The 26,235-nt window shown below is 42.8% G+C and overlaps 1 protein-coding gene across 1 annotated transcript in view; it reads left to right on the forward strand.

Moving 5' to 3' along the window:
- Positions 1 to 24,900, forward strand: part of itih5 (inter-alpha-trypsin inhibitor heavy chain 5) — a 46,305-nt gene extending 21,405 nt beyond the window's left edge. Inside the window, exons 6-11 of the mRNA XM_080207909.1 lie at positions 7,173 to 7,344; positions 10,361 to 11,206; positions 13,114 to 13,167; positions 16,998 to 17,114; positions 21,528 to 21,905; positions 23,813 to 24,900. Coding sequence (XP_080064035.1) covers positions 7,173 to 7,344; positions 10,361 to 11,206; positions 13,114 to 13,167; positions 16,998 to 17,114; positions 21,528 to 21,905; positions 23,813 to 24,123 — 1,878 coding nt within the window. The 3' untranslated portion in view covers positions 24,124 to 24,900. The remainder of the gene's footprint in view (positions 1 to 7,172; positions 7,345 to 10,360; positions 11,207 to 13,113; positions 13,168 to 16,997; positions 17,115 to 21,527; positions 21,906 to 23,812) is intronic.
- The last annotated feature ends 1,335 nt before the right edge of the window (positions 24,901 to 26,235 follow it).

The following is a 26,235-nucleotide window of genomic DNA, read 5'->3' on the forward strand; positions in this document are numbered from 1 at the left end:
TCAATTACAGGAGAAACTCCAGCAAAGGAAAATGTCATTTTAGAAACACTGGAACCAAAATAGAATCATCAGAGTGGGTAGATGGAAGATGAGAAGAAATGTAATCGAGGAGAGAATGGCATAGCAATAATGTCACTGGCCCTGTAACATAGAGCTCAGGCTAATCCTTTGGGGCCATGAGTTCAAATCCCACCATAGCACTTGATGAAATTTAAATTCAATTAATAAAATCTGAAATTGAAAGCTAGTCTCAATAATGGTGACCATGACAACTATTATCAAGTATACTCTGGTTTCTCTTCAGATCGTATAAATCTTTCGCCTTCTGTGAAGTCTCGTAAAACCCCATTCTAGTTCAATAATGTCTTTTCGGAAGGGAAATTTGCCATCCTTACCTGGTCAGGCCTACATCTGGACCAACTGATGGATACATTGGCCAAGCCCAGCAGCAGCACGATGAGAAGGTCTCCCAAGCTATCTGTCCCCCCCGCCACCCGCGCCCGCACTGAGGAGCTAAAAATTAAGGAACAGCCCTTTCAGATAATGGACAATTGGCCGCAAACTGTCACGCTCTGTATAAATGTGAAATACAGACTTTTCCAGACTGCAGAAATTAAGTGTGACCCCGACATGAAGTAGTTTAACCCACTATTGTAGTGGATCACCACGTGCAACATCCTTCACGCCAAATCCCTGCATGCCATATTCAAGATGATATGTTAATTTATCACAGATTTTTTTTACAGTGAAAATAGTGCATTAAACATTTTTCATCCTAGCTATCAGAAACATCTCAATTACGTTAAATTGCTAACTCCTCAGAGTGAAATTCCCAGTGTCCTGAGCTTCAAATTCCTCGGAGCCCCTCTGACCCCAGACCTCCTGTCATTGGCCTAATCGTGGGGATATGAAATTCCGCCACCCCCTACTGGTCCAAAGTCTCATGGCACAATTCTCCATCCATTCATTTCTCTCAAACCAAAAGGCAAGACCCTGAGATTATCTTGCGAATTGGGAAAAAGCGAGGATCAAAGCAAGCTAATTTACTGGCCTATTGATTCCACCGCTTGTTGACATTTTCTCAGCCATGACTCATGCTCTCATAAACAGGGGGCTGTAAGAGAGGTCCAGATGAGTGTCTGTTCATAAGGTCCATCCCTTAACAACCCGACAGCTGTTTCACCAATTTGGAAAATAAATTGCTTAATTCAAGAAATTGAAAATATGACATCTGCAACATTTGTGATCTCCAAATCAGAGCAGGGTAGTCATTGCGGCCAAGCTGATTTGAATTGATTGTCATTTTTAATAGGGATATAATTAGAACCCAAACAGGAGCATATGCAAGAAGTAGTTTTGATGCACATTAAAAATGATGGCATGGCAGGATTTGAAATGATTATGTCTTGTAACCAGTGATGAAGATAATAGTCATTTTATTCTTTACATTAATATACTCATAACATGCTTTAATATTTCCCTTGCTGCATTTTAACGTAAAATTTTGCTTCCATAATCAAAATGTTACCAACTCTTAGCTTCTTTTACAATCATACAAATTATCCCTATTCATTGGAATTATCCTAATTCCCTCTAAGATTGCTTAAAACATTCTGTTTGTCCACTATATTAACACTTAAGCTTGACAAATGACCACTGGTATTAATTGCAAAGCCTGTGTTATTTGAGGGTTGCTGATCATTAACTCTGGGGTTGATTCAATGAGGTGGGGGGGGTGGGGGTGGTGGGAGGAGTTTTCCCATCCTGCCTGCCACAGGAATCGTAGCGGTGCTGGGGGGGGCAATCAAGGGGGGGACAGTGGGGGCAGACCATGCAAAGGTCTGTTGACCTCGGGGGGGGGATTGTCTGGTTTTAGCGGGGAGTGGGTCTGGAAAATCCCACTCTATGACTCTGATCAAATAAGTGTAAGTCCTGCACCCTACCTACGCAATGACCCAAATCTTCAGATCGGGATTGGACCTGATCCGACCCCAGCTAGAAACCAATTCCACACTTATCCTCCTCCCGTTTGTCTGGGCAATCTGAGAGTCCTGCTGAATTGACTCAGCACAGGGAATCTCGGAGACATCAGCGAAGGTTGGGGTGTGTAATACTAGAGGGCATGGATTTAAGGTGAGAGGGGAGAAATACAAAAGGATGCAGAGGGGCAATTTTTTCACATGGAGGGTGGTGAGTGTCTGGAACAAGCTGCCAGAGGTAGTAGTAGAGGCAAGTACAGTTTTGTTTTTTAGACAGTTACATGGGTAAGATAGAGGGATGTGGGCCAAATGCAGGCAATTGGGATTAGCTTAGGGGTTTAAAAAAAAGAGCAGCATGGACAAGTTGGGTCAAAGGGCCTGTTTCCATGCTGTAAACCTCTATGACTCTATAGTGCACACAGTTGCCATATCCCCATTCCCAGCACCAACTGCTGTTTTCCATGAAGCAAAGAGTTTAAATACCTTCAAGGTTCTTTGAGAAGTTCTGGAGGGAAGGTAAGTGGATAAGGGGAGGGGGTAGAATGGGCTAGGTAATTGGATGATGGGGAGGGGAGGTGAAAGGGGTAAGATGGCAGCTGGGTGAGGTGTTGAAGTTGGATTAATTTGTGTCAGCAGGAGAGCTGGGGGTCCAGGAAGGGGCATGGGGGCTCAGAGAGGAGCGTGGTGGTGAGGCGAGTCAGTTGTGTTGGGTTTTAGGAGAGTTGGAAGGTGAGGAAGGAGTTAGACTATAAAAATAGAAAAACGTGGAAAATCTCAGCAGGCCTGACAGCATCTGTGGAGAGAGAATAGAGCCAATATTTCAAATGTTGGCTGTATTCTCTCTACAAAGATGCTGTCAGACCTGCTGAGATTTTCCAGCATTTTCTGTTTTTGTTTCAGATTCCAGCATCTGTCGTGTTTTGCCTTTATAATGAGGAGTTAGACTCTGCATTTTCTGTTTAACTCTTCCTGGGTAACTATCTGGGTAAATACAGTGGTGGGGAGACATCGAAGCAGACTAGGTGCCGGGGGTGGCCAAGGCTGACCCAGGCATGTTTGCGGGGGGGGGGGGGGGGGGGTGGGGGCAGCGATTGGGCCGTGGGTGGGGGGTCGCTCAGCCACCGTTGCGGGGGTTGCGGGGCTGGTTAATGATTGAGCTGGCCAGCAGTCGGGAGGCCAACAGACAAGGGGCAATGCGCGTGCGCTGATCTCGGTGCTGACAGATCGATGCATGTGCAGTGACCCGCTCAGCGCAATGCTGCCAGTCTCATCCACCCACTGAGTTTTGGACTGAGTCATGCTAGTGCACTCTGTGGTGTACAGATTGTGGGAGATTCATTCTGAAACTCAGGCTGAAAAAAAAAGTTTTTATGCGTATTCGACACTTAGAATTTTTTTGGGAGAATCACCCCCTTTGTTTCCATGTGCTTCAGAGTAAGATCATTTACTGCATCTAAAACAATTTTGTATGAGCATTAAAATGGAATCCCAGTGGCAGCGTAGGTGTAATATGGACATTCTATTGGAAACTATCCTTCATTGTTGGGAGCACAGCAATATAAAATGTGTGTAGAAATGTGATACATCCCAATAGATTTAATGGCCCATCAATATGTGTGTCCCTTTGCGATTTTGAATTTAGGAAGTAGCTGTTTCCAATTACAGGTTCAAAATTAAGGAAATGGCTAACTGTATAATGGATCCAAGATTGTTCCCTTGACATCATACATGCCATGAAGCTTGAGGAGAAATATAATAGTTTGCGTAAGATGCTAGAATCAATACTTGTTGGCTTTCTCTAAATGCCTGTATTTCTGTGAATTCAAGACTCAAAACATTTTGGTGAATTAGACTGAACTGGACTGGGTTCTAATTAATTGCAGCTAGTGAATATAATTAATGTTCACGGAACTGTACAATTAATATTCCTCTTGTAGGATCTGTCTTTCATTATAATTTCCTTCCCATTAAATCAGAAATTTGTGCAGACTCATTGATTTATCACAAGAAACTCCTCACAGATGCTTGAAAAATAAAATTCTGAACACCTTTCTAAGATTTGCAATAACTAGATATTTCCTATATATAGATATCTAATATATTTCCTTTGTAAAGCTCTGCCCACTATTAAACAATTTACTTGATAAAAGCGACAATTTTCTTTCCAAAAAGACCAAAATAGAATTAATAAAATAATAAATGTCGGAAATCTGAAATAAAAGCAGAAAATGCTGGAAATTCAAGGCAAAATCTTCCACATCCGAGAAGAGGAAAGAAAGGTAACTCGTTTCTGATGAAGGAGCTTCCTCTGCCTTCAGAGATACGATGTGGCGATGCCAGTGTTGGACTGGGGTGAAACAGAAAGAAATCCCACAACACCAGCTTAAAGCCCAAACAAGTTTATTTGCAGCAAAAGCCGCAAGCTTTTGGGACAGGCTGGGAACTCCCAGCCACCTGACGAAGGGACAGCCTGTCCTGAAAGCTTGCGGCTTTTGCTACAAATAACCCTGTTTGGACTTTAAGCTGGTGTTGTGGGATTTCTTTCTGCTTCATAGATGTGGACAGACCTGTTAGCATTTGCAGTGTTTTGTGCTTTATAGCATATTTGTTGGCTCATTTTCAACAGGCAGCAGGTGGGGAGGCAATGGCCTACTGGTACTATTGCTGAACTATTAATCCAGAAACTCAGCTAATGCTCTGCTGACGTGGGTTCAAATCCTAGCATGGAAGATGGTGAAATTTGAATTCAATGAAAAATATTAAGAATTTACTAATCACTGCAAAACCGTTGTTGATTGTTGGAAAAAGCTATTTGGTTCACTAATCTTCTTTAGGGAAGGAATTCTGCATTCTTACCTGGTCTGGCCTATACATGACTCCAAAGCTACAGCAATGTGATTGACTTTCAACTGGGCAATAAATGCTGGCCAGCCAGTGATGCCAATGTCCCATGAATGAATTAAAAAATAAAACTGGAGTTAGTTTTAATTTGAAAATAGATTTATCTGGGTGAGACTTTTTTATATTTAGCCAATGACCAAACCTGAGACCACTCTTTCCAGGGACTGACTGACTGACTGACCGAAAGCAACAATCACCAGGAAACTTGGCAGTTCCAGCAATATCTGAAGAACGTCAGTAACTTGGCACATTTGAAAGAGAAAATACTTAAAATGTTCCCACCAGTTTGGAAAGAATATGTAGATGGAACTGGGCAGTGACTTGTAACTTATGGTTCCAGGGATGAAGTGCCTTCAGTTACATGGCTGGGGGTGGGGGGGGTCGTTCTCTTTAGGGAAGGAAAAGGTTGAGAGGAGGATTGATATAGATTTTCAAGAATGTGAGGGATCTAGATAGAGTGGAGAGGGAGAAACTGTTCCTTTTGGCAGAAGAGTTAAGAATCAGAGGGCATCAATTTAAAATGATTGATGAAAGAACCAAAGATGACATATGGGGCATTTTCTTACGCCTCTAAAGAGAAAGATTTTGCAGGGTTAAGGTGTAAAGGGTGGGGAGTTTCATGTCCAGAGAGCTGGCAAGAACATAATGGGCCCAATGGCCTCCTTCTGTGCTGGAGTCTTTCTATGATTCTGTGATATTCTTGCCATTGTATTTGACTGAAGTCCCAGTGACAATCTGCTTTCTGTTGAGTAATTCAACACTAGTATCTACATCCTGTGCCTAATACATCAAACCTCTTTGGAGATGGAATGCTTTTCATTTCAGGCACTCATTGGCAGTGTCACCAGTGGCAGGTTAGAGACAGAAGAGCTAAATGCAAAGTAAAACTCCCTCTACTCTGTCCTAACAACATGCTTGTTTATCAGTCAATCTTTAGAAAACTACCCCCTACTGCATTGGCATGGTGTTATTTCCTTTTACCACAACTCACCTCAGCAGTATTGTCTGTTAGAAATTAGTCTGAGGTGGTATGCTGTAGAGATTGCTATCTCATTAGCCAAGGCTGGACTGGATGAAATGCATCGCAAGTTCCTTGTCAAGTCTTGACCTGGCTGCAGAGTAGAGATAATGCAGATAATGGGAACTGCCCTTCGGAAAGACCCATCACACACAGAGTCACCCTGACTCAAAATGTTAGCTCTATTCTCTCTCCACAGATGCTGTCAGACCCCTTGAATTTTCCAGCATTTTCTGTTTTTGCTTCCAACGTCCACAGTGTTTTGCTTGGGCTTGGGTTTAATAGCCGTGTAGAATACAGTTTCAGTGTAATGTGAATCCAGGCTTATAAACATACCATTGAGAAGACACTGGCACCTACCTCAAATATGAAAATATATGACTGGCTGGGAATGAGGTAAAGACAGATTGGGAGCAGAGATTCAGGCAGGGAAGAGTGTGGTTTGTCCCCTATAGTTTTTTTTCCAGCTCATTCACAGAATGTGGACCTCACTGACAAGGTCAGCATTTGATTGCCATTGAGAAGATGGTGGTGAGCTGCCTTCTTGAAGTGCTTGTTGGGAAATTTTCAGGAGTTTTAATATAATCTGATGGCTTGCTGAACTATTACAGATAGCAGTTCACAGTTGCTATGGGTCTGAAGTCACATTCAGGTCAGACCAGGTAAAGAAGGCAGATTTCCTTGCTGAAAGGGCATCAGTAAACCAGGTGGGCTTTTCCTGACAATCTGGTAGTTTTATGGACACCATTATTTTTGCTTTTAGTTTCCAGATTCGTCAAAATAATTCACCAGATATAACTAAATTACCCAGTTGCTGTGGTGATATTTGAACCTTGCCTCTGGAGTAGTGATCCAGTAATATAACCACTATAGCACCATATAAGTCACCTACAATGGGAGCAGCTGATGCTGCTATGACACTTCTGCCTCACTGCACCAGAGACCCAGGTTCAATTCCCGGCTTGGGTCACTGTGTGGAATCTGCATGTTCTCCCCGTGTCTGCGTGGGTTTCTTCCTGTTTCCTCCCACAGTCTAAAAGACATGCTGGGAAGGTGCCATGCTAGATTCTCCCTCAGTTTACCTGAACAGACCCCAGAGAGTGGCAACTAATTGACTTTCACAGTAACTTCATTGCAGTGTTAATGTAAGCCTACACGTGACAATAATAAATTTAATAAGTGCACACTGTAATGAAACGTTGTCTGCAGTCGAAACAAGTTTCCTTTTTTTATGATAAAAATGATCCCTCACTAAGCATTGTGCATATTTTCAGACGAAAGATGCCCTTTTCACCATCCTTAATGACCTTCGACCCATCGACCACTTCAATATCATCAACTTTTCCAGCCGGATCAGGGTCTGGCGAAGTGGAGAACTTGTCCCTGTCGTCTGGGAGACTATAAGAGATGCCAAGAAGTACATCTATGCAATGTCACCTTCAGGAGGTAAATAAAGTCCATTATTTTCACTTTGAAGCTTCTGATCTCAAATAAAAAACCTTCTCTTTTGGCCTTTGTGATGTTGTTTGAATGGATGTCCCCTTAGCATTAGTACTGAGCATGTGTGGAGTTACTCATCCATTACTTATACACCCTGTTCTGACTACAGAAAAATGATTATGAGCTATCTGCATTACACTAGCATATACAGCGAGTGAAACACTTGATGATAGTTCCTGTCATGATAGAGACATCCAGGACAAATTATGAGTTGTTACTGATGCTAGGTTAACTGCTAGAAGGGGTAGTCATATTTTCCACATCTTTGTACATTGCACTTTTTCAACAAAATTGGCTAGAGCTGTCAACAATTTCAACTTTCTTCAGAGGTTTTTTTTGCACACACTGTTTTTTAAATAGCTGTGTCGGAATGTTTCACACTCAGCACAGAAGCAGAAATTGGGACGTCTTGATGAAGTTGTACAAGATATTGGTAAGGCCACACTTGGAATACTGTGTGAAATTCTGGTCACCCTATTATAGAAAGGATATTATTAAACTAGAAAGAGTGCAGAAAAGATTTACTAGGATGCTACCAGGACTTGATGGATTAAGTTATAAGGAGAGGCTGGATAGACTGGGACTTTTTTCTCTGGAGCGTAGGAGGCTGAAGGGTGATCTTATAGAGGTCTATAAAATAATGAGGGGCATAGATCAGCTAGATAGTCAATATCTTTTCCCAAAGGTAGGGGAGTGTTAAACTAGAAGGGATAGGTTTAAGGTGAGAGGGGAGAAATACAAAAATGTCCAGAGGAGCAATTTTTTCACACAGAGGGTAGCGAGTGTCTGGAACAAGCTGCCAGAGGCGGGTACAATTTTGTCTTCTAAAAAGCATTTAGATAGTTACAGGGGAAAGATGGGTATAGAGGGATATGGGCCAAATGCAGGCAATTGGGATTAGCTTAGGGGTTTAAAAAAAAGGGCAGCATGGACAAGTTGGGCTGAAGGGCCTGTTTCCATGCTGTAAACCTCTGTGACTCTATAAGTGGGGAAAATCAGCCATGTGGACTGAGAGCTCGAGTTAGTGAGCAACACTGGAACTACACACTCTCTGGAAAAACCTTTGAGGATAAACTTGCTGATAGATAAACAGTTCTCTCAGTATCCAGCCCAGTGAATGTCCCAAGCCACTTGTGTGCTGGCAGCATGAGGGCTTTTTTAAAAAATAAATATAGAATCAGCGAATAATGAATAGACCAATTTGCTTCTTTTTAGAACAGATAATAAATCCCTTTCACAAACACAATTCCTCCTTATATCATGTAAGAAGTCTCACAACACCAGGTTAGAGTCTAACAGGTTTATTTGGTTGCACAAGCCACTAGCTTTAGCAGTGCTGCCCCTTGGCAGCTCTCCAAAAGCTAGTGGCTTGTGCGACCAAATAAGACTTTAACCTGGTGTTGTGAGACTTCTTACTGTGTTTACCCCAGTCCAATGCCGGCATCTCCACATCCTTATATCCTGTCAGTTACAGCGACTGAAGTGGCCAGGAGGCTCTTGCTCTCGACTTCCCTTCTCCTCACTGGTCAGGACTTCTGATCCTCAGACTAACCACAGCGTTGTGGGGTTATCTCTGTGTGTTCTCGGAGCTGGCTGAATTCCCACTCCCGCTCGCCCGCTCCTCACATAGAACCATAAATCCCCTACAATGCAGAAGAGGCCATTTGGCCCATTGTGTTTCACTGACCCTCTGGCTGGATCTCTCATTACAGAATTGGAATGGGTAAAGGCGGACAATAGGAATCTCCATTGACCTTGGGTGAGATTTTAATGTTTTGGGACGAGCAAGGGCATAAAATCCCACCCTCTATCTTACCCAGTTCCTCTCCCTTGCCCTATCCCATAACCCCACATATTAAGCATGGCCGATCCACCTAATCCACACATCTTTGGATTTTTTTCTATTCATTTTTGGGACATGGGCTCGCTGGCTGGCCAGCATTTGTTGCCCTTCTCTCGTTACCCGAGGGCAGTTGAGAGTTAACCACGTTGTTGTGGCTCTGGAGTCACATGTAGGCCAGGCTGACTAAGGATGGCAAATTTCCTTCCCAAAAGGATATTTCCTGTGGGAGGAAACCCACACAGACATGGGGAGAACATGTTAGCTCCACACAGACAGTCACGCAAGATCAGAATCAACCCCGGGTCCCTGTCACTCTGAGGCAGCAGTGTTAACCACTGTGCCATGCTGAAGTCCAATCCTCACTATGAAGTTGAGGCCAGGGAGTGAGAACCTTACCAGGTCTTGGAATGCACGCCTGATATTTGTAACAGGCCTCTACATAAACCAATACCAGCCCAAATTAAAGTTGTAATCTACATCTCTTGTATTCCTCAATTACTTCATTTGCCAAATCTCTGAACATTAAAAAAAAAGCATTTGTGTAGGACTGATAACTCTTTCATCTGGAGCTCTGCCTAGACACAGTGGGCCAAATGATCTCCTTGTGTGCTGTGAAACTCCAATGGTTCCAAGATGCTTCCAAAATGTTGTTTGTATTTCACTTAATTTTTAACTATTCTCTACTTTTTACCTCTTTATTGTCTTTCTTTATTTATCTTCCCCCTCCCCCACTCTTACTCCCTATTTTATCCCCCTTTCCTTATCTTTTCTTCCCCTTTTGCTTCCCTTTTTTCTCCATTTTACCTCTCTCCCATCCAACTCCCCCCTCCCCCCACATCTCCACCTGTCACAGTTTACCCTCTGATTTCAGCTTCTATTCTCTCTATGGACTGCCATTAGCAGCCTTTCCCCTTGTGGCTATGACTCATCTTTCACTCCCCCGCCCTACAGTATAAGTATCTCCCACTTTCTATGCCATTTAGCTTTGACAAAAGGTCATCTAGTTTCAAAACTCTTTTCTCTCCTTACAGATACTGCCAGACCTGCTGAGATTTTCCAGCATTTTTTTCTTTTGGTTACAGATTCCAGTTTAGCTCAAAGTTCTACTTTGCTTCCCAGATACCAACATAAATGATGCCATCCAGACTGCATCGAAGCTGTTGAAAGATTACATAGCTCAGCAGGACAAGAGTGTGCGGACGGTATCACTAATCATCTTCCTGACGGATGGGCGGCCAACTATTGCTGAAGTACAACCTCATAAAATCCTAAACAACACAAAAAGGGCTGTTGAAAACAAGTTCTGCATCTTCACTTTGGGGATAGGAAGAGATGTGGATTACAGGCTCCTCCAGCGAATGGCACTGGAGAACTGTGGAGTGATGCGGAGAATCGATGAAGACTCGGATGCAAGCACCCAGCTAAAAGGTTTCTATGATGAGATTGGGACTCCACTCCTCTCGGACATTCGTGTGGATTATTCTGAGGATTCAGTGTCTTACGTGACGCAGAATTTCTTCACAAACTATTTCAATGGATCAGAACTCGTGGTTGCTGGGAAGCTGACCAACAGCACTGCTGACAGCTTGCACGTCCAAGTTACTGCAAGCACGAGTGACAAGCACCTCATGCTGGAGGCAGACGTGATTGTTAATGATACCAGGAAAAGTTTAAATTACACCAAGGATAGAGCTAAAGTTGCCAAGTTGGTCGAAAGGGCGTGGAGCTATTTAACCATAAAAGAACTGCTGAGATCTCGAGTGAAGAGTAGCAACAGCAGAGAGAAGAAAATGCTTTCAGACAAAGCAAGGAATCTGTCACTGGAATATCATTTTGTCACACCCCTAACTTTGCTGAGTGTGAAGAGTTTAGACAAGGAGAGCATTGGATCCACAGAGAATGTGATAAATGAATCTGAGTTGAAAAACGAAAGAACACAGAGTTTACAGGGAATAAATAAACCAGGTAAGGTGGAGGCGCAGTGGTGTCGTCAGATGACTAGTAATCCAGAGACGCAAGATAACATCTCTGGGGACCTGAGTTCAAATCCCATCACTGCAGATGGTAAAAGGGAAATTTGATTTGATTTATTATTGTCAGATGTACTGTGATACAGTGAAAAGTGTTGTTTCTTGCACACTGCACAGACAAAATATACTGTTCATAAGGTACAAAGGGGAAAAAGGAAAAGGAGAGAGTGCAGAATATAGTGTTGCAGTTACAGGTAGAATGAAGAGAAAGATCAGGTTAATTTATGATAGGACTATTTAAAAATCTAATGGCAGTACGGAAGAATTTGTTCTTGAGCAGGTTAGTACGTGACCTCAGAATTTTGTATTTTTTTCCCAACGGAAGAAGGTGGAAGAGAGAATGTCCGAGGTGTATGCTGGCTGTTTTTCTGAGGCAGTGGGAAATGTAGACAGCGTCAATGGATGGGAGGCTGGTTTGAGTGATTGACTGGGCTTCATTCACAACCCTTATAATTTCTTGCAATCTTGGTCAGAGCAGGAGCCATACCAAGCTGTGATACATCCAGAAAGGATGCTTTCTATGGTGCATCTGTAAAAGTTGGTGAGAGTCGTAGCAAACATGCTGATTCAGTAAATTTAGTAAGAACTGGAATTAAAGTCAAACGCTGACTATGGAACCCTCATCGATTGTCATAAAAACACACCGGGTTCGCTAGTGAACTTGAGGGAAGGAAATCTGTTGTCCTGACCTTGTCTGCCGGTCTCCAAACCCACATTGGACTCATGACTTCAGTGGAAACCGGAAAATCTCAGCAGTGGGAGGGGCCATAAAATTCCCCCCCTTTGCTTTCTTTCACCATTGATGCTGAAAATCAAATCTTTACAGTCATGAGGATATTGGAATGTCATAATTCTACCGAAACATCACCTGTAAAGTTAGCCATTGCATATTAGGAGAATATACAAGGTTCTCACTCTTCACAATCTTGACTTTTAATCCTGTTCCCTTCCCAAAACCTGGATCAGGTAATCAGGGGGCAGTGACTTCTAGCCATTATTGACAAAATTTGTGTGTACAAGAGAGATGCATTGTGCAACTTGTAATCTTCAAGTTTCTTTTGTGAAACTACAATAACTAGAGTCCTTATCACAGCCCATATACATGATCATTCGGCAGAAAGGATTCCTTCATGAGAAGATCAGTGGAAATGCAAGAAAAATAATAAAGGCAGTAGCGTACACCTTTTTTCATTTATTCCACTGATCTTCCAAAGAGAAATCAGGTCCTGTTCTGTCCAAGACCACAAGAGACTACAAAGGGTCGCGAATGAACCCCAATCCGTCACTCAAACTAGCCTCCCATCCATTGACTCTGATTACATTTCCTGCTGCCTCGGCAAAGCAGCCAGCATAATCAAGGACCTTATGCACGCTGGACATTCTCTCTTCCACCTTTCTCTGTCGGGAAAAAAGATACAGAAGTCTGAGGTCATGTACCAACTGACTCAAGAACAGCTTCTTTCCTGCTGCTGTCAGACTTCTGAATGGACCTACCTCGCATTAAATTGACCTTTCTCTACACCCTAGCTATGATGGTAACACAATATTCTTCACTGTCTCCTTTCCTTCTCCCCATGTACTCTTTGAATGCTTTGTTTTGTTTGTATCGTGTGCAGGAAATAATACTTTTCACTGTATCCCAATACATGTGAGGATAATAAATCAAATCAAATAAAAACACAACTACTGGTACAAAATGCCTCAGAGATTCAGTACCTAAAGAGTTAAATAGCAATTACATGCTAACGTTTCATCAAAAGACATAGTCCAGTTAATTGCTAGATGTTATTTGGGAAGAACTAAGCTCAACAATTAGTTTAATACTGACATTTCTTTGTCTAGACGGCACTTCCTTACAAGAGAGAAAGAAAACAGTGGTGATTTCAAAAACTTCAGGTAAGTGCTTCAGCTTTGAACCTCTTCACTAAAGGCCCATGAACAGGTTATTGTAAGCTACAAGTTTCAATCAGGACAGATATTACTGTGTCCACTACAGTTTTACATCAAGCTGCTAATTACACAGCGTTTGCTTGTTTAACAAGAGGAGTACTTTCAGGGTTGGTTAAAAAGCACACACTGGCTATTATCTGACTGACTGATTGTACCAAATCGTTAAAATCTGAAAAAAACCCAGAAATTACAAGGAACCTTTTCTGCTTAGAGAGTCAATTCTTGTTCTAGCAGCTAATTCCTGAAATTATGTTGTGTGTACGTTCAGATTGGGATATTGAATGGAATCTTATGAATTCTTTTTGCTTGCTATTTAAATGGAATGTAGTAGTGTAAAATACAATGTAGCATTATATAATCACAGGATCACAGAGCCCTTTAAGTCTGCCCCAACTCTCCAATAGAATATCCCACCCAGGCCCTACCCCCATAACCTCACATTTTCACCCCACTAATCCCCCAACCTACACATGTTTGGATGCTAAGGGTGGAATTTTCCCGCCTGCCCATCACGGGGAACGTTGCGGGGTGGGACACGGGACATGCAAAGGTCCACAGGTGGGATTTTCCGTCCTTGGAGCGAGCACAGCCTGAAAATCCACCCTCAGGGTCAATTTAGCATGGCCAATGCAGCTGACCTGCACATCTTCGGAGTGTGGGAGGAAACCGGAGCGCCCAGAGGAATCCAACACAGACTTGAAGAGAACGCACAAACTCCACGCAGGTGGTCACCCAAGGCCAGAATTGAACTTGGGTCCCTGGTGCTGTGAGGCAGTGGTGCTAACCAGTGTGCCAGCCTATGTTATGCTGTCGTGTTATATGGCCACCGTAACATGATATTTTATATATATTATCAATGTACAAATTGACACCTCCATTAAAACACCGGACAGAATAATTGTACATGTGTGTTAAATATTTGTACACTAATGAAGTTGATCTGACTGTATTTGCAACTTTTTTCTTTCGTACCATTTGTTATGATATATAGTTGTTTTTCACACTGTTGTAATAACTCCACAGAGGCGAAAGTCCCGTCACTAAGTTACTTTATTTACACTATACATATATACACAGCCAGCTCTCCAGTTGATCCCTGTTACATTCCCTGGGAGTCTGACACATGTGCTTTAAATAGGGAGTATAAGGCTCCTTGATTTAACCATCAGTTAAGATTCATCAGGTAGTTCATACTCTAGCAAGCCAACCTCATTAGCCTGGCTGAAATCATCACAACTGTTACCAAATTATTTTGGGGATGAGGTGCATTGATGTGAACAGTCGCTGTGAATCAGAGATTGCGGCTTCCGATACAGTCAGCCAAAGGTTGAAGAATGCCAGGAACTGAAGTTTGAAAGAAGTTTGACATTTTACTTTTGCCCTGCGGGGAGATGGAGACTGGGACATGATGTCAAGACATTCCAATAAAGGCAAGGGGCAGCTGAGTGGGAGGCAATCTCCCATTCCCTTTGAAAGGGCGGGGGGGGGGGGGGGGGGAGTTGGTGGTGGGGGAGGAAAATATTTGAAATGAAAGCTACTCAAGATGCAAGTGAATGTATCATAATATCTTCAATTAATTTGATATAATCCAGAGAGCCCTGGCATGTCTGAGCTAAAGTCTCTCCATAGTTGGTTGCTGGAGGGTCTGTGAGAGAGGCTGTTTGTGACTTGCGGTACTCATCTTTGCTTTGTTTCTGGCTTTTAGTTGACAGATCCACAAAAGATTGACTGCCCGTGTTCATAGCATGAAGAACCACAGATATGAACTATTCTAATCAGTGATCTGGAGTGAGAGTGTGTTATTCCAAGACCCAATCTTAGATTAAATGTTGATTTAATCCCTCTATCATTTTATTCTTGACCATCTCTGTCTCGTTACACGTATGGGAGCTGCCTTCCACTCTTTGGTTTGACATGCCTTACATTTCAGAGTTATCTGCAGTACAATATTAATATTCTAAAGATAACAGCATGTGATCTCAAATGCTCTGGTATGCTTTAAGATTGCTGTTATTTTTGTTCAAGTCCTAGTTTTATTTGAGAAACTCAAAGGGAGGTCAAAAAGATTGGCAACAGCAAAGATTAGGAAAACAGGACAGAGAGACAGTGCAGCAAAGATTTACTAGGCTGATTCCTGGGATGGCAGGTCTGTCATATGAGGAGAGACTAAGTTGATTAGGGTTGCATTCACGGGAGTTTAAGAGAGTGAGAGGGAATCTTATAAAAATTTATAAAATTCTAACAGGGTAGATTCAGAAAGAATGTTTCTGATGGTGGAGGGAGTCCAGATCTAGTGGTCATAGTTTGAGGATGAGGGATAAACCTTTTAGGACTGAGGTGAAGAGAAATTTCTTCACCCAAAGAGTGGTGAATGTGTCGAATTCACTACCACAGAATGTAGCTGAGGCCAAAATGTGTGATTTCAAGAAGAAATTAAAAATAGCTCTAGGGGCTAAAGGGATTGAGGGATATGGAGGGGAGGGGGGATCAGGATTCAATGATCAGCCGTGATTAAAATGAATAGCGGAGCAGGCTCAAAGGGCGGAATGGCCTATCTGCTTCCAGTTTCTGGAATGAGATTAATCAGCAAATAATGATTAGAGGATACTAATGCTGGATTGTTAAAAATTACCAAAGCAAGGAACAACTGAGAGAAGTCAAAATTCCCAAAAGTAAAACTGGTTCCGTTTCACAGAAGGTCTTTCCTCCCTCTCAGTCACTTGGATAGATTAAGGTTCTTTCACGTCTTTAGGCAGTTTTCTTTTAGTGCATCTTCACACTTTTCCTGCTGGGGAAGGGGTGGACATATTTCTTGGATAAAAACAAATTACTGCAGATGCTAGAATCTGAAACCAAAAGAGAAAATGCTGGAAAATCTCAGCAAGTCTGGCAGCATCTATAAGGAGAGAAAAGAGCTGACATTTTGAGCCCAGATGATCAAGCTTCAGTTAAAAAAATGGTGAAAAATTGCAGCATGCTGATGTGTAGAGGGATCTGGGTGGCCTTGTGCATGAATCACAAAAAGTTTGTTTGCAAATGCAGCAGGTAATTAAGAAGGCAAATGGAATTTTGTCCTTCATTGCCAGAGAGATGGAGTTTAAAAACTGGGAGGTTATGTTGCAGCTGTATAAGGTGCTAGTGAGGCCAATCCTGGAGTACTGTGTATAGTTTTGGTCTCCTTACTTGAGAAAGGATTTACTGGCACTTGAAGGGGTGCAGAGGAGATTCGCTGGATTGGTTCTGGATTTGAGAGGGCTGGCTTATGAGGAGAGACTGAGTAGAATTCAGAAGAATGAGGGAAGATCTTATAGAAACATGTAAGATTATGAAGGGAAGAGATAAGATGGAAACAGGGAGGTTGTTTCCAGTGGCAGATGAAACTAGAACTAGGATCATGGCCTCAAAATAAGGGGGAACAGATTTAGGATTGAGTTGAGGAGGAACTTCTTCACCCAAACGGTTGTGAATCTGTGGAATTCCCTGCCCAGTGAAGCAGTTGAGGCTACCTCACTGAATGTCTTTAAGGCAAAGTGAAGGAATTAAGGATTATGGTGAGCAGGTAAGTGGAGCTGAGTCTATGAAAAGATCAGCCATGATCTTATTGAATGGCAGAGCAGGTTCAAGGAGCCAGATGGCCTACTTCTTACGTTCTTTTTGAAAAGTTGTTACCAATAATTGCAAACAAGTGAACTGAAGATATTATTGCTACAAACCTGTTTATTGTATTTACAACTTAATGCCGACCATATAAACTGTACTATTTGTTTGTTACGCAGCTGATGGAGATCCTCATTTTGTTGTTGATTTCCCTTTGAGCAAGCTGTCCGTTTGCTTTAACATAGATGGCGAGCCAGGTAACATACTCCGACTCGTGTCTGATCAGGAGGGTTCAGGTAAGTAGCTGAAAATGTTTTAAAAGCTTGGTCATTGAGATCATGGGGCAAATATGTAGGGTTACAGGGATAGGCCCTGGGTGAGATGCTCTGCCGGAGAGTCGGTGTAGACTCAATGGGCCAAATGGCCTCCTTCTGCTCTGTAGGGATTCTGTGATGATTCTTTGAGACGCAAATCATAGAACCATAAAGCACAGAATGAGACTGGGCTACCATGCTTGTATCCACTTGCTGATGGAGCTATTCATTTTACACTGTAAGAACATAAGATGCAGGAGCATAATTAGGCCATTTGGCCCATCAAGTCTGCCCTGCCATTCAATCATGGCTTCTCATTCCCATTCTCCTGCCTTCTCATTGTAACCCTTGATCCTGTTATTGATCAAGACCTATCTATCTCTGTCCTGGCCTCCACAACCCTCTGTGACAATGAGTTCCATAGATTCACCACCCTCTGGCCAAACAAACTCCCACTTCTCAGTAGATATTGCTGTGCCACCTTCTCCCAGAATGTTCCAGTGAAGTCCCTCTGCCGCTTTTATTGGATTTTGACCCCACCCCGTTGCTGCTCCTTCACAGCCTTTTAAATTATTTTCCTTTCACGTATTTATCCAATTCTCTTTGAATGCTACCAATGAATCCGCTTCCACCACCTGATCAGGCTGCGTATTCCAGATCACAGTCATACTCTGCGTAAAAACATATTTCCCAAATTTGCTGCTGGCTTTTTGCCAGTTATCTTAAATCTATCTCCAGAGACTGATCTTTCTCCCAGCAAACTGTTCCCCCATTTTTGACAATACCATTCATGATTTGAATAACTCTGTTAAATCTCCTTTTAACCTTGTCTGCTCTAAGGAGAACAACCACAGTGTCTCCAGTCTCTCCACATAAAGTCACTCACTTTCTTTATTTTTCTCTCCCCCCCCAAACTCTTTCCCCTACTTGATCTCCCATTTTCTTATCTTTTCTCCTCCTTTGCTTCTCGTTTCCCCCTTTTTTCTCAATTTTGTTTCTCTCCCACTCATCTCCACCCTCCCCCCACATCCTCACCTATCACAGTTTACCCTCTGATTGCTGTTTGGCCATTCGCACCTCCTATTCTCTCTATGGGCTGCCATTAGCAGCCTTTCCCCTTGTTTGTGTGGCTATGATTCATCTTACATTCCCTCACATGACAGTATAAATATCTCCTACTTTCTCTGCCTTTTAACTTTGACAAAGGTCATCTATACTTGAAACGTCAGCTCTTTTCCCTCCTTACAGATGCTGCTGAGATTTTCCAGCATTTTTTCTTCGGTTAAATCCCTGGCACCAGTCTAATTAATCTCTTCTCTATCACCTCAATGGCCGACATCCTCCCTGATGTTCGGTGTTCAGGATTGAACATAATGGCCAAGATTTTCCAGGCCCATTCGCCACAGGCGCGAATCTCCCTTACAGCCACTAAGTCTCACAAGAGACCAAAGGCGGGATTTACACCTGCGAGAATTCCGAGTGCGATGTTCCTGGGCCCTCCTCCCCTGCTGACTTATTCAGGCTCACTTCCAGGAAGGGTGAGAATCTGTTTTGAACGCTGGCAAGATCACCTGTGACTGAAGGCTTTGGGAATCTTGCAATTGGCTTTGCAGGAACAGGAATGTTGCTGAAAATCCCTCCTGGATTTCCCTGCTCTGCCTTTGCATCCCTCACAGCTGAGCGAGGACCACCATTGGCCCGAACACTGGCTCATTCCTGCCTCAGGATGTGCACCAGAAGCAGTGTGGTGCTCACTAGATAGTGACCCAGAATCCTGTCTGCTAAGTTTATTTATTAGTGTCACAGATAGGCACACATAAACATTGCAATGAACTTACTGCGAAAATCCCCTCGTCGCCACACTCGGGTACACTGAGGGAGAATCCAGCATGACCAATCCACCTAACCAGCCCGTCTTTCGGACTGTGGGAGGAAACCGGAGCTCCCGGAGGAATCCCACACAGACACGGGGAGAACATGCAGACTCCACACAGACAGTGAGCCAAGCCCGGAATTGAATCTGGGTCCCTGACACTGTGAGGTAGCAGTGCTAACCACTGTGTCATCATGCCACCTCTTTTCATCTTTGCTATCAAAATGTATCACTCTACACTTCACTGCATCCATTGCATCTGCCCATTCCACCATTCTAGGACCACCTAAAGTCCTGAATGCCGAAGTCACTAATAAACATCAAATAGAACATTTCCTTTTACTAAATTTTGGTTTTCAGTGTCAGCACCAAGCATTCCAAACTCAGGTAGTGAATGTCCAGTTCCGTTTTGAGTAAACCTCCTTCATTTCTGGCACAAAGTTTTGCCTTGGTATTAACTGCAAAAGATTCTTTTTTGTAAGACATTTTCCAATTCCCTCACTATCCTTTTTAGGCTTCCTCTGGTAAATTACTAATTCTTTGCCAAATAGTATCAATTTAAGATTAATTTAATCAAATATATCATGTGGACTCATATACCTTAGTAATTGGGTTGAAATTGCCCAATATCAATTTCACAAATGCCCCTTATACAGAGCAGTGAGAGAATAGAGAGCAGGATTCCACCTCACCCCCATACCAGGAACTAAGTAATGTGGCAATGCGTGGATGTATCCAATCTTCCAAATCAATTCATCTTTTCTGTAATAGGGCTTTATGTTTGTGCAGAGACCTTTTACATATTTGCAGCTTAAAGAATAATGCAAGATTCTTCCTTGTTTCTAAAGAAGTATTATAGATGTTCATATGGCAGTGGAAAAAGGTTCAACAGTGATGTCTCTTTTTTATTGTAACAACATCACATTGCAAGTGTGACAAAATGCTGTTATTTCCATGTGAATCCCAACATTGCATTGACTGATATTTTGGAGAAAGGAAGATCAGATTCCTTTAAATAAATAGAAACAGAAACTAGAAGCAGGGGACGCCATTCAGCCCTTTGAATCTGTTCCACCATTCACCTTGATCATGGCTGATCATTGAATTCAATATCCTGATCCCCCTTTCCCCCCATATCCTTTGATCTCTTTAGCCCCAAGAGCAAAATCTAATTTCTTCTTGAACTCAGGCAACATCTTGGCCTTGATTACTTTCCGTGGGAGTGAATTCCACACATTCACCACCCTCTGGATGAAGAAATTTCTCCTCACCTCAGTTCTAAAAGGTTTATCCTTTATCCTCAAACTATGACCATTAGATCAGGACTCCCCTACCATTGGGAACATTCTTTCTGAATCTACCCTGTCAAACCCTGTTAGAATTTTATAAGTTTCTATGAGATCCCCTCTCACTCTCCTGAACTCCCATTAATATAATCCTATCTAGGCTGGAGTTTTCTGGTAGTTCACACTAGTGGGATCTGCTGGTCCTGCCAATGGCATACCCCCACCACGGGTTTCCAGGTGGCATGGGGTGAAGTTAACCCATTGACATTGGCAGGACCAGAACATCCCTCCGCTGTCCAACAGCACCCCATCTCCCACCACACGAAACACGCTGCGGGGAGCCCAGAGAATCCCATCCCAAGTCTCTGAACTTCTATGGGATTTGACTGATTGACTCAGGGATTGGTGGAACACACAGAAATGGGCCAAACAGGAATTTGGGACAACTTCTGTGGAAACCTAGCTTCATGCACATTGAACAATTCCTTCTATTTTTGAGAAATGTGTCAGCATCTCCAGTATCATCGCCCCAAGGCTTGGGTTGGACTTATCAGGAAGTACACTCAAGTGGCAAAAGGCTCCCCGATGATTTGGCTACACTTGACAAACATCAGGGACTAAATATAATCGCCATAGGATTCAAAGTGGATTTCCTTCATCACTCTAGTTTTACTAGTTACTGGCCAGAAAAATATTTGTGTCCCTAAGATAGTAGTCAATCACAACAAGCCAAAGATAAAATGGGGAGCTGATAGTCTAGTGGTATAATTGCTAGACCATTAACCCAGAAACTCAGCTAATGTCCTGGGAGCCTGAATCCAAATCCTGCCACAACAGGTGGTGGAACTTGAATTCAATTAAAAAAAAACGTGGAATTAAGAATCTGCTGATGGCCATCAAACGATTGTTGGAAAAACCCATCTGGTTCACAAATGCCCTTTAGGGAAGGAAATCTGTCATCCTGATCTGGTCTGGCCTACATGTGACCCCAGAGCTACAGCAATGTGGTTGACTCTCAACTGCCCTCCAAGGGCAACTTGGGAAGGGCAATAAATGCTGGCCAGCCAGCAATGTCCATGTCTCTTGAATGAATAAAACAAAAGATCTGTCGTCTGTTACTTTGGTACTGGCAATATTGAAAAGTGATTGTAAAAGTGAGTGCGGTTCATATGAATCTTTCAGCATGGTAATGATTTTAAAATTGTGATGTCTAATAATATCTTCTGTTGTTGGCAGGAGTGACAGTTAATGGGCAGTTGATTGGATCTCCAGCACCTCCCAATGGACATAAGAAGCAGCGCACCTACTTCAAAGCCATCACCATCATTGTCAGTAAACCCTCCCGCTCCTATATTGAAATCACACCTCACAAGGTCATCTTTGACAGCCGAGATAAATTTATCTTATCGTGTGATAAAACCATAGAGGTGGAGAGTGAAGGCTTAGCTGTTTCCGTGACTGCTAAATCCAAGGTCACCGTGACAATACAGGAGTATACCTCCTTTGTCATCCTGCTTCATCAATATAAGAATCCTGCCCCCTATCAGAGAGATCACCTGGGATTCTACATTCTCAACAGCAAGGGACTCTCCCCCAATGCTCACGGACTCCTAGGTAAAGTGACTTGCATTTTTTTAAATAATGTATTTGTGCCAGTGTGTGTTGTAATCATACTTTTAAAATCAAATTTCTGAAGCTTTGCTATTACAGGTTACATCATACATTGACCATCTCAGCATACTTTATAATATTATGGGGCTATGGTAGTACAGTCATGCTGTTACTGGGCTAACCAGCTAGCAACTTGGTCTCATGATCAGGAGTTCTCAGCTCTCACACAATCTTACCGGTTTAATCCGCCCATTGGCCGGCAGGGAACGATTGTCAGATCTGTGTCATTATGTCGAACATTGCTTACTCAACCAACAATATCAAAAGGCAAATGGTCGCTTGCTGTTTATGTTGGCTTTTGTATTTCACTACATAGCGGTTAATGAATTTGAAACTAATTTGCTATTAGTGGAACAATTTCAGATGTTCCTGAAATAGCTCTTGTGTAAATGCAAGTGTTTTGTTTGGAAATTGCATTGTTCGTGCCACTTTGAAAAGACTTCAGGCTGCATTGGTAAGAAACCAGAAGTAACAAAACAAGATGAAACTCCAGCTAGAATTCAGCAGGCTGGTAGAGAAATAACAAAAAAATCCATTTTTGTTTTCAGTAGTTTGCATCTTTTGTAGTTCATTCTCAGGATATGGGCATTGCTAGGGAGGCATAGTGGCACAATGGTTAACACTGCTGCCTCACAGTGCCAGGAGCCTGGATTCGATTCCTAGCTTGGGTCACTGTCTCTGGGGAGTTTGCACATTCTGCCCAGGTCTGCATGGGTTTCTTCTGGATGCTCTGCTTTCCTCCCACAGAGAAATCCCACAACTCCAGTTTAAAGTCCAAACAGGTTTATTTGTAGCAAAAGCCTCAAGCTTTTGGGACAGCCTGTCCCTTTGTCAGGTGGTAGCAGGAATAGTGCTAAGGCAGTGTTAAGGTGGCTCACAATGCATTAATCATGGTGGCTTCCCTTTCCTCACTGTAATGTCTTGAGTTTACACCCGAGGCTTATCAATACAGGTGTAACTGAAGAAAATAGTGTGTAGTACTTTCTCAGAGCTCAGCAGGCAGACGCAAAGTTTTATTTTACTCCCACGGACAACTGTGGCACAAAGAAACTTGGCTTTCACACACCCCTAGGATCCCATGTGGGAGGAGGGTTTGCATGAGTCACGTAAGCTAATAGCTAGTAAATTTTACATTATGTAAACAGTAATACATGAAACAGGGGTAAGTTACATTAGAGCGCGACACAGTCAACAGGATGTGCTGGCATCCAACCAGGAAGTCTGAAATACAGCCTTTTCCAAATATTTCCAGACTGAGCACACTAATCACAGCCAACTTTTGTTAAAAACAAAGCACAATTTGGGAACACCATTAAGGCAGCACGGTGGCACATTGGTTGGCACTGCTGCCTCACAGTGCCAGTTCAATTCCAGCCCCCAGTCACTGTCTGTGTGGAGTTTGCCTATTCTCCCTGTGGCTGTGTGATTTTCCTCCTGGCGCCCCAGTTTCCTCCTACAGTCCAGAGATGTGTGCGTTAGGTGGATTGGCCATGCTAAATTGTCCATTAGTGTCAGGGGGATTAGCAGAGTAAATAGGTGCTGTTACGGGAATAGGGCATGGGTGAGATTGTGATCGGTGCAGACTTGATGGGCTGAATGGCCTCCTTTTGCACTGGAGGGATTCTATTCTGTAAAAGGAGGGAAAAAGAAGGGAGAAAATTGAACAAAGAAAGGTTTACTTCCCATTGGCTCTCAAGATCTGTCAGTGATTCAATGCATTTCACTATTTCTCTGTGTTTTCAATGAAATATTGACCTCCTATCACCAGTTCTGCTTTCAGATGGGTCAAAGTCTATGAATGGTAATGCATTTTCATACCAGACATTAACATAACAATATTTCTCCTGCAGGCCAGTTCTTATACCAGGAGGTGCAAATCACTGAAACAGCCGCAAGGGCAACTGGACCAGCGAGACAGCAAAATCAAACAGGAGCTCAAGACGAAGGGAGTGGGAGGTTGAAGGGGTCGGTGATCATGTTGAATATTAAAGATCGAGTCGTGCCCGTGGTGAAAAAGCAAAGATGGATTTACAATGGGCAGCACCAGGTCGACTGCTGGTTTGCCAAAAGCAATGCCATTAATCTGATTGATGGAGCGTATGAAGATTATCTCGTGTCAAATCTCTTTGAGGCAACCACAAACACTGCAACTGAGCTTTAACTTCAATGGGCAGAACGGAACATAATGTCCATTTTTTTCACCGCCCTTTCTTAAAAGCTGTTGCAACGGCGATATTTAGTTGGCTTTTGCACAATCACAAATGTCATGCTTTGTCTCCTTGGTAACGACATGGTTTATAACATCTCACTGCAGATGTTCTCCTGAGTTTCCCATGGACAGAAAACATTAAAAGCTCAGTCTGCATCCAAGTATTTTTGCAGACACAGTCCAAAGGATCTTTCTGCAAATGAGTGAACTGTTTCCCTCCAGGGACTCTGCTGAAAGGGGTTTGCTTTGTGGCTCTCGATAAAATAACCAGCCCTCTCTGAAGGACGGGCGTGAAAGACATCACATGTTTAAGCCCACTCATTGCTGTGAGTCCTTCCCCTACTTCCCTGCCACTTAGCGCCAGGTGCGGCTACATCAGATACTTCGATCAGAGACATGTTCCAAAAATATAAAGCTTGACTTTGCCAGACTAACTTTCTAACTAGATCTCCAAAGTAAAGGACTTTGACAAGAACGATCAACAAGATTTGTGAAAGGGTTAGCAGGAATCAATAACATATAAAAGGTTGCAGTAAAATGCATGCCTTGTAATTAGATATGGCGATAGCTGATACAGCCTCTTTAACACATTAATATAACTTCCCCTTATTCACTGTTTATCCATTTATTTTCAAAACCTCCATTAAGAGCAGGGCTGAAGAAATTCATGCAAATGCAGTAAATGTTCATCTGCTTAAATTGCTAATCATAGAATCTCTATAGTGTAAAAGGAGGCCATTGGACCCATTGAGTCTACATTGACCACAATCCCACCCAGATCCTATTCCTGTAACCCCATATATTTACTCTGCTAATCCCCTGACACTAGGGTCAATTTAGCATGGCCAATCAATCTAGCCCACACATCTTTGGACTGTGGGAGGAAACCAGAGCACCCAGAGAAAACCCACGCAGACACAGGGAGAATGTGCAAACTCTGCATAGACAGTGACCCAAGGCCAGAATTGATTCATGGACTCTGGTACTGTAAGGCAGCAGTGCTAACCACTGTGCCACCGTGCTGCCCCAATTCCTAAGTTTATTGGTTAGAAGATACGGTTCACTGCCCTTCAAGATTACCATTGCGAGAATGTTCTAAATACACAGCAGGTGTCACTTCCGTAGCAGGTGTGAGAAATGTTTGTTAAAAAGTCCAAGAGTAACTGAGAGCAGATTTGGATGATAGCTCTGTGTGAATTCAGTGGAATTTACCTATCAAAAGACAATGAAGCTGGTATATAGGTTGTAAAAACAATAAAGTACAAGTCAGAGGAGTATCATATACCATAGAATCCTCTGATCAAACTATTACCTTGAATCTAGCTCCTAATCATCCAAACTCAAAGGAGACAGTCAGCTGTGAGGTGTCAGTGGAGTCAATAATGAGCAACTACTGACTTCTCAGCCTTGAGAGGTGGTGATGATGGTGTGACATTTTCTGAAATAGTGAACATCAGTAAAGTCAAATTGAAAACATGGCAGTAAAACAAGTGGAGGAAAGGCCAATTTGACAAAAGCAAACCTAGAACTGTTGTCAAGATGCACCAATGGGATATTTTTCTGACCTATAAAGTGGTGCTTGAAGGAAGCATAACTTGGGATGCTCTAGCCATGTGAGCAGGCAGTTTCTATTCATTACTTGAATCAACACTGGGGCAGCATAATAAAAATACTAGGATAATTTAAAAACTATTGACAGACTGATGGGGCACTGTACGAGTGGACATGGGTCTGTGTGAAGTTTGCGCCTTCTCCCCGTGTCTGCATGGGTTTCCTCTGGATGCTCTGGTTTCCTCCCACAGCCTAAAGATGTATGAGTTAGGTTGATTGGCCATGCTAAATTGACCCTAGTTTCGGGGGGATTAGCAGGGTAAATATGTGGGGTTTGTTGTCAGTGCAGGCTTGATGGGCTGAATTACCTCCTTCTGTGCTGTAGGGAATCGATGAGTCTATGAAATGAGGGATGGACTGATTGAGTCGTCATATTTCTACCTCCTTGTGAGATGTCTCCAAAGGATTAATGAAGAATATGTGCCAAAGACACAACAGGTAAACACCCAAATG

Source organism: Carcharhinus amblyrhynchos, chromosome 19, assembly GCF_965287045.1.
Source record: "Carcharhinus amblyrhynchos chromosome 19, sCarAmb.v2.hapA, whole genome shotgun sequence".
NCBI lineage: Eukaryota > Metazoa > Chordata > Chondrichthyes > Carcharhiniformes > Carcharhinidae > Carcharhinus > Carcharhinus amblyrhynchos.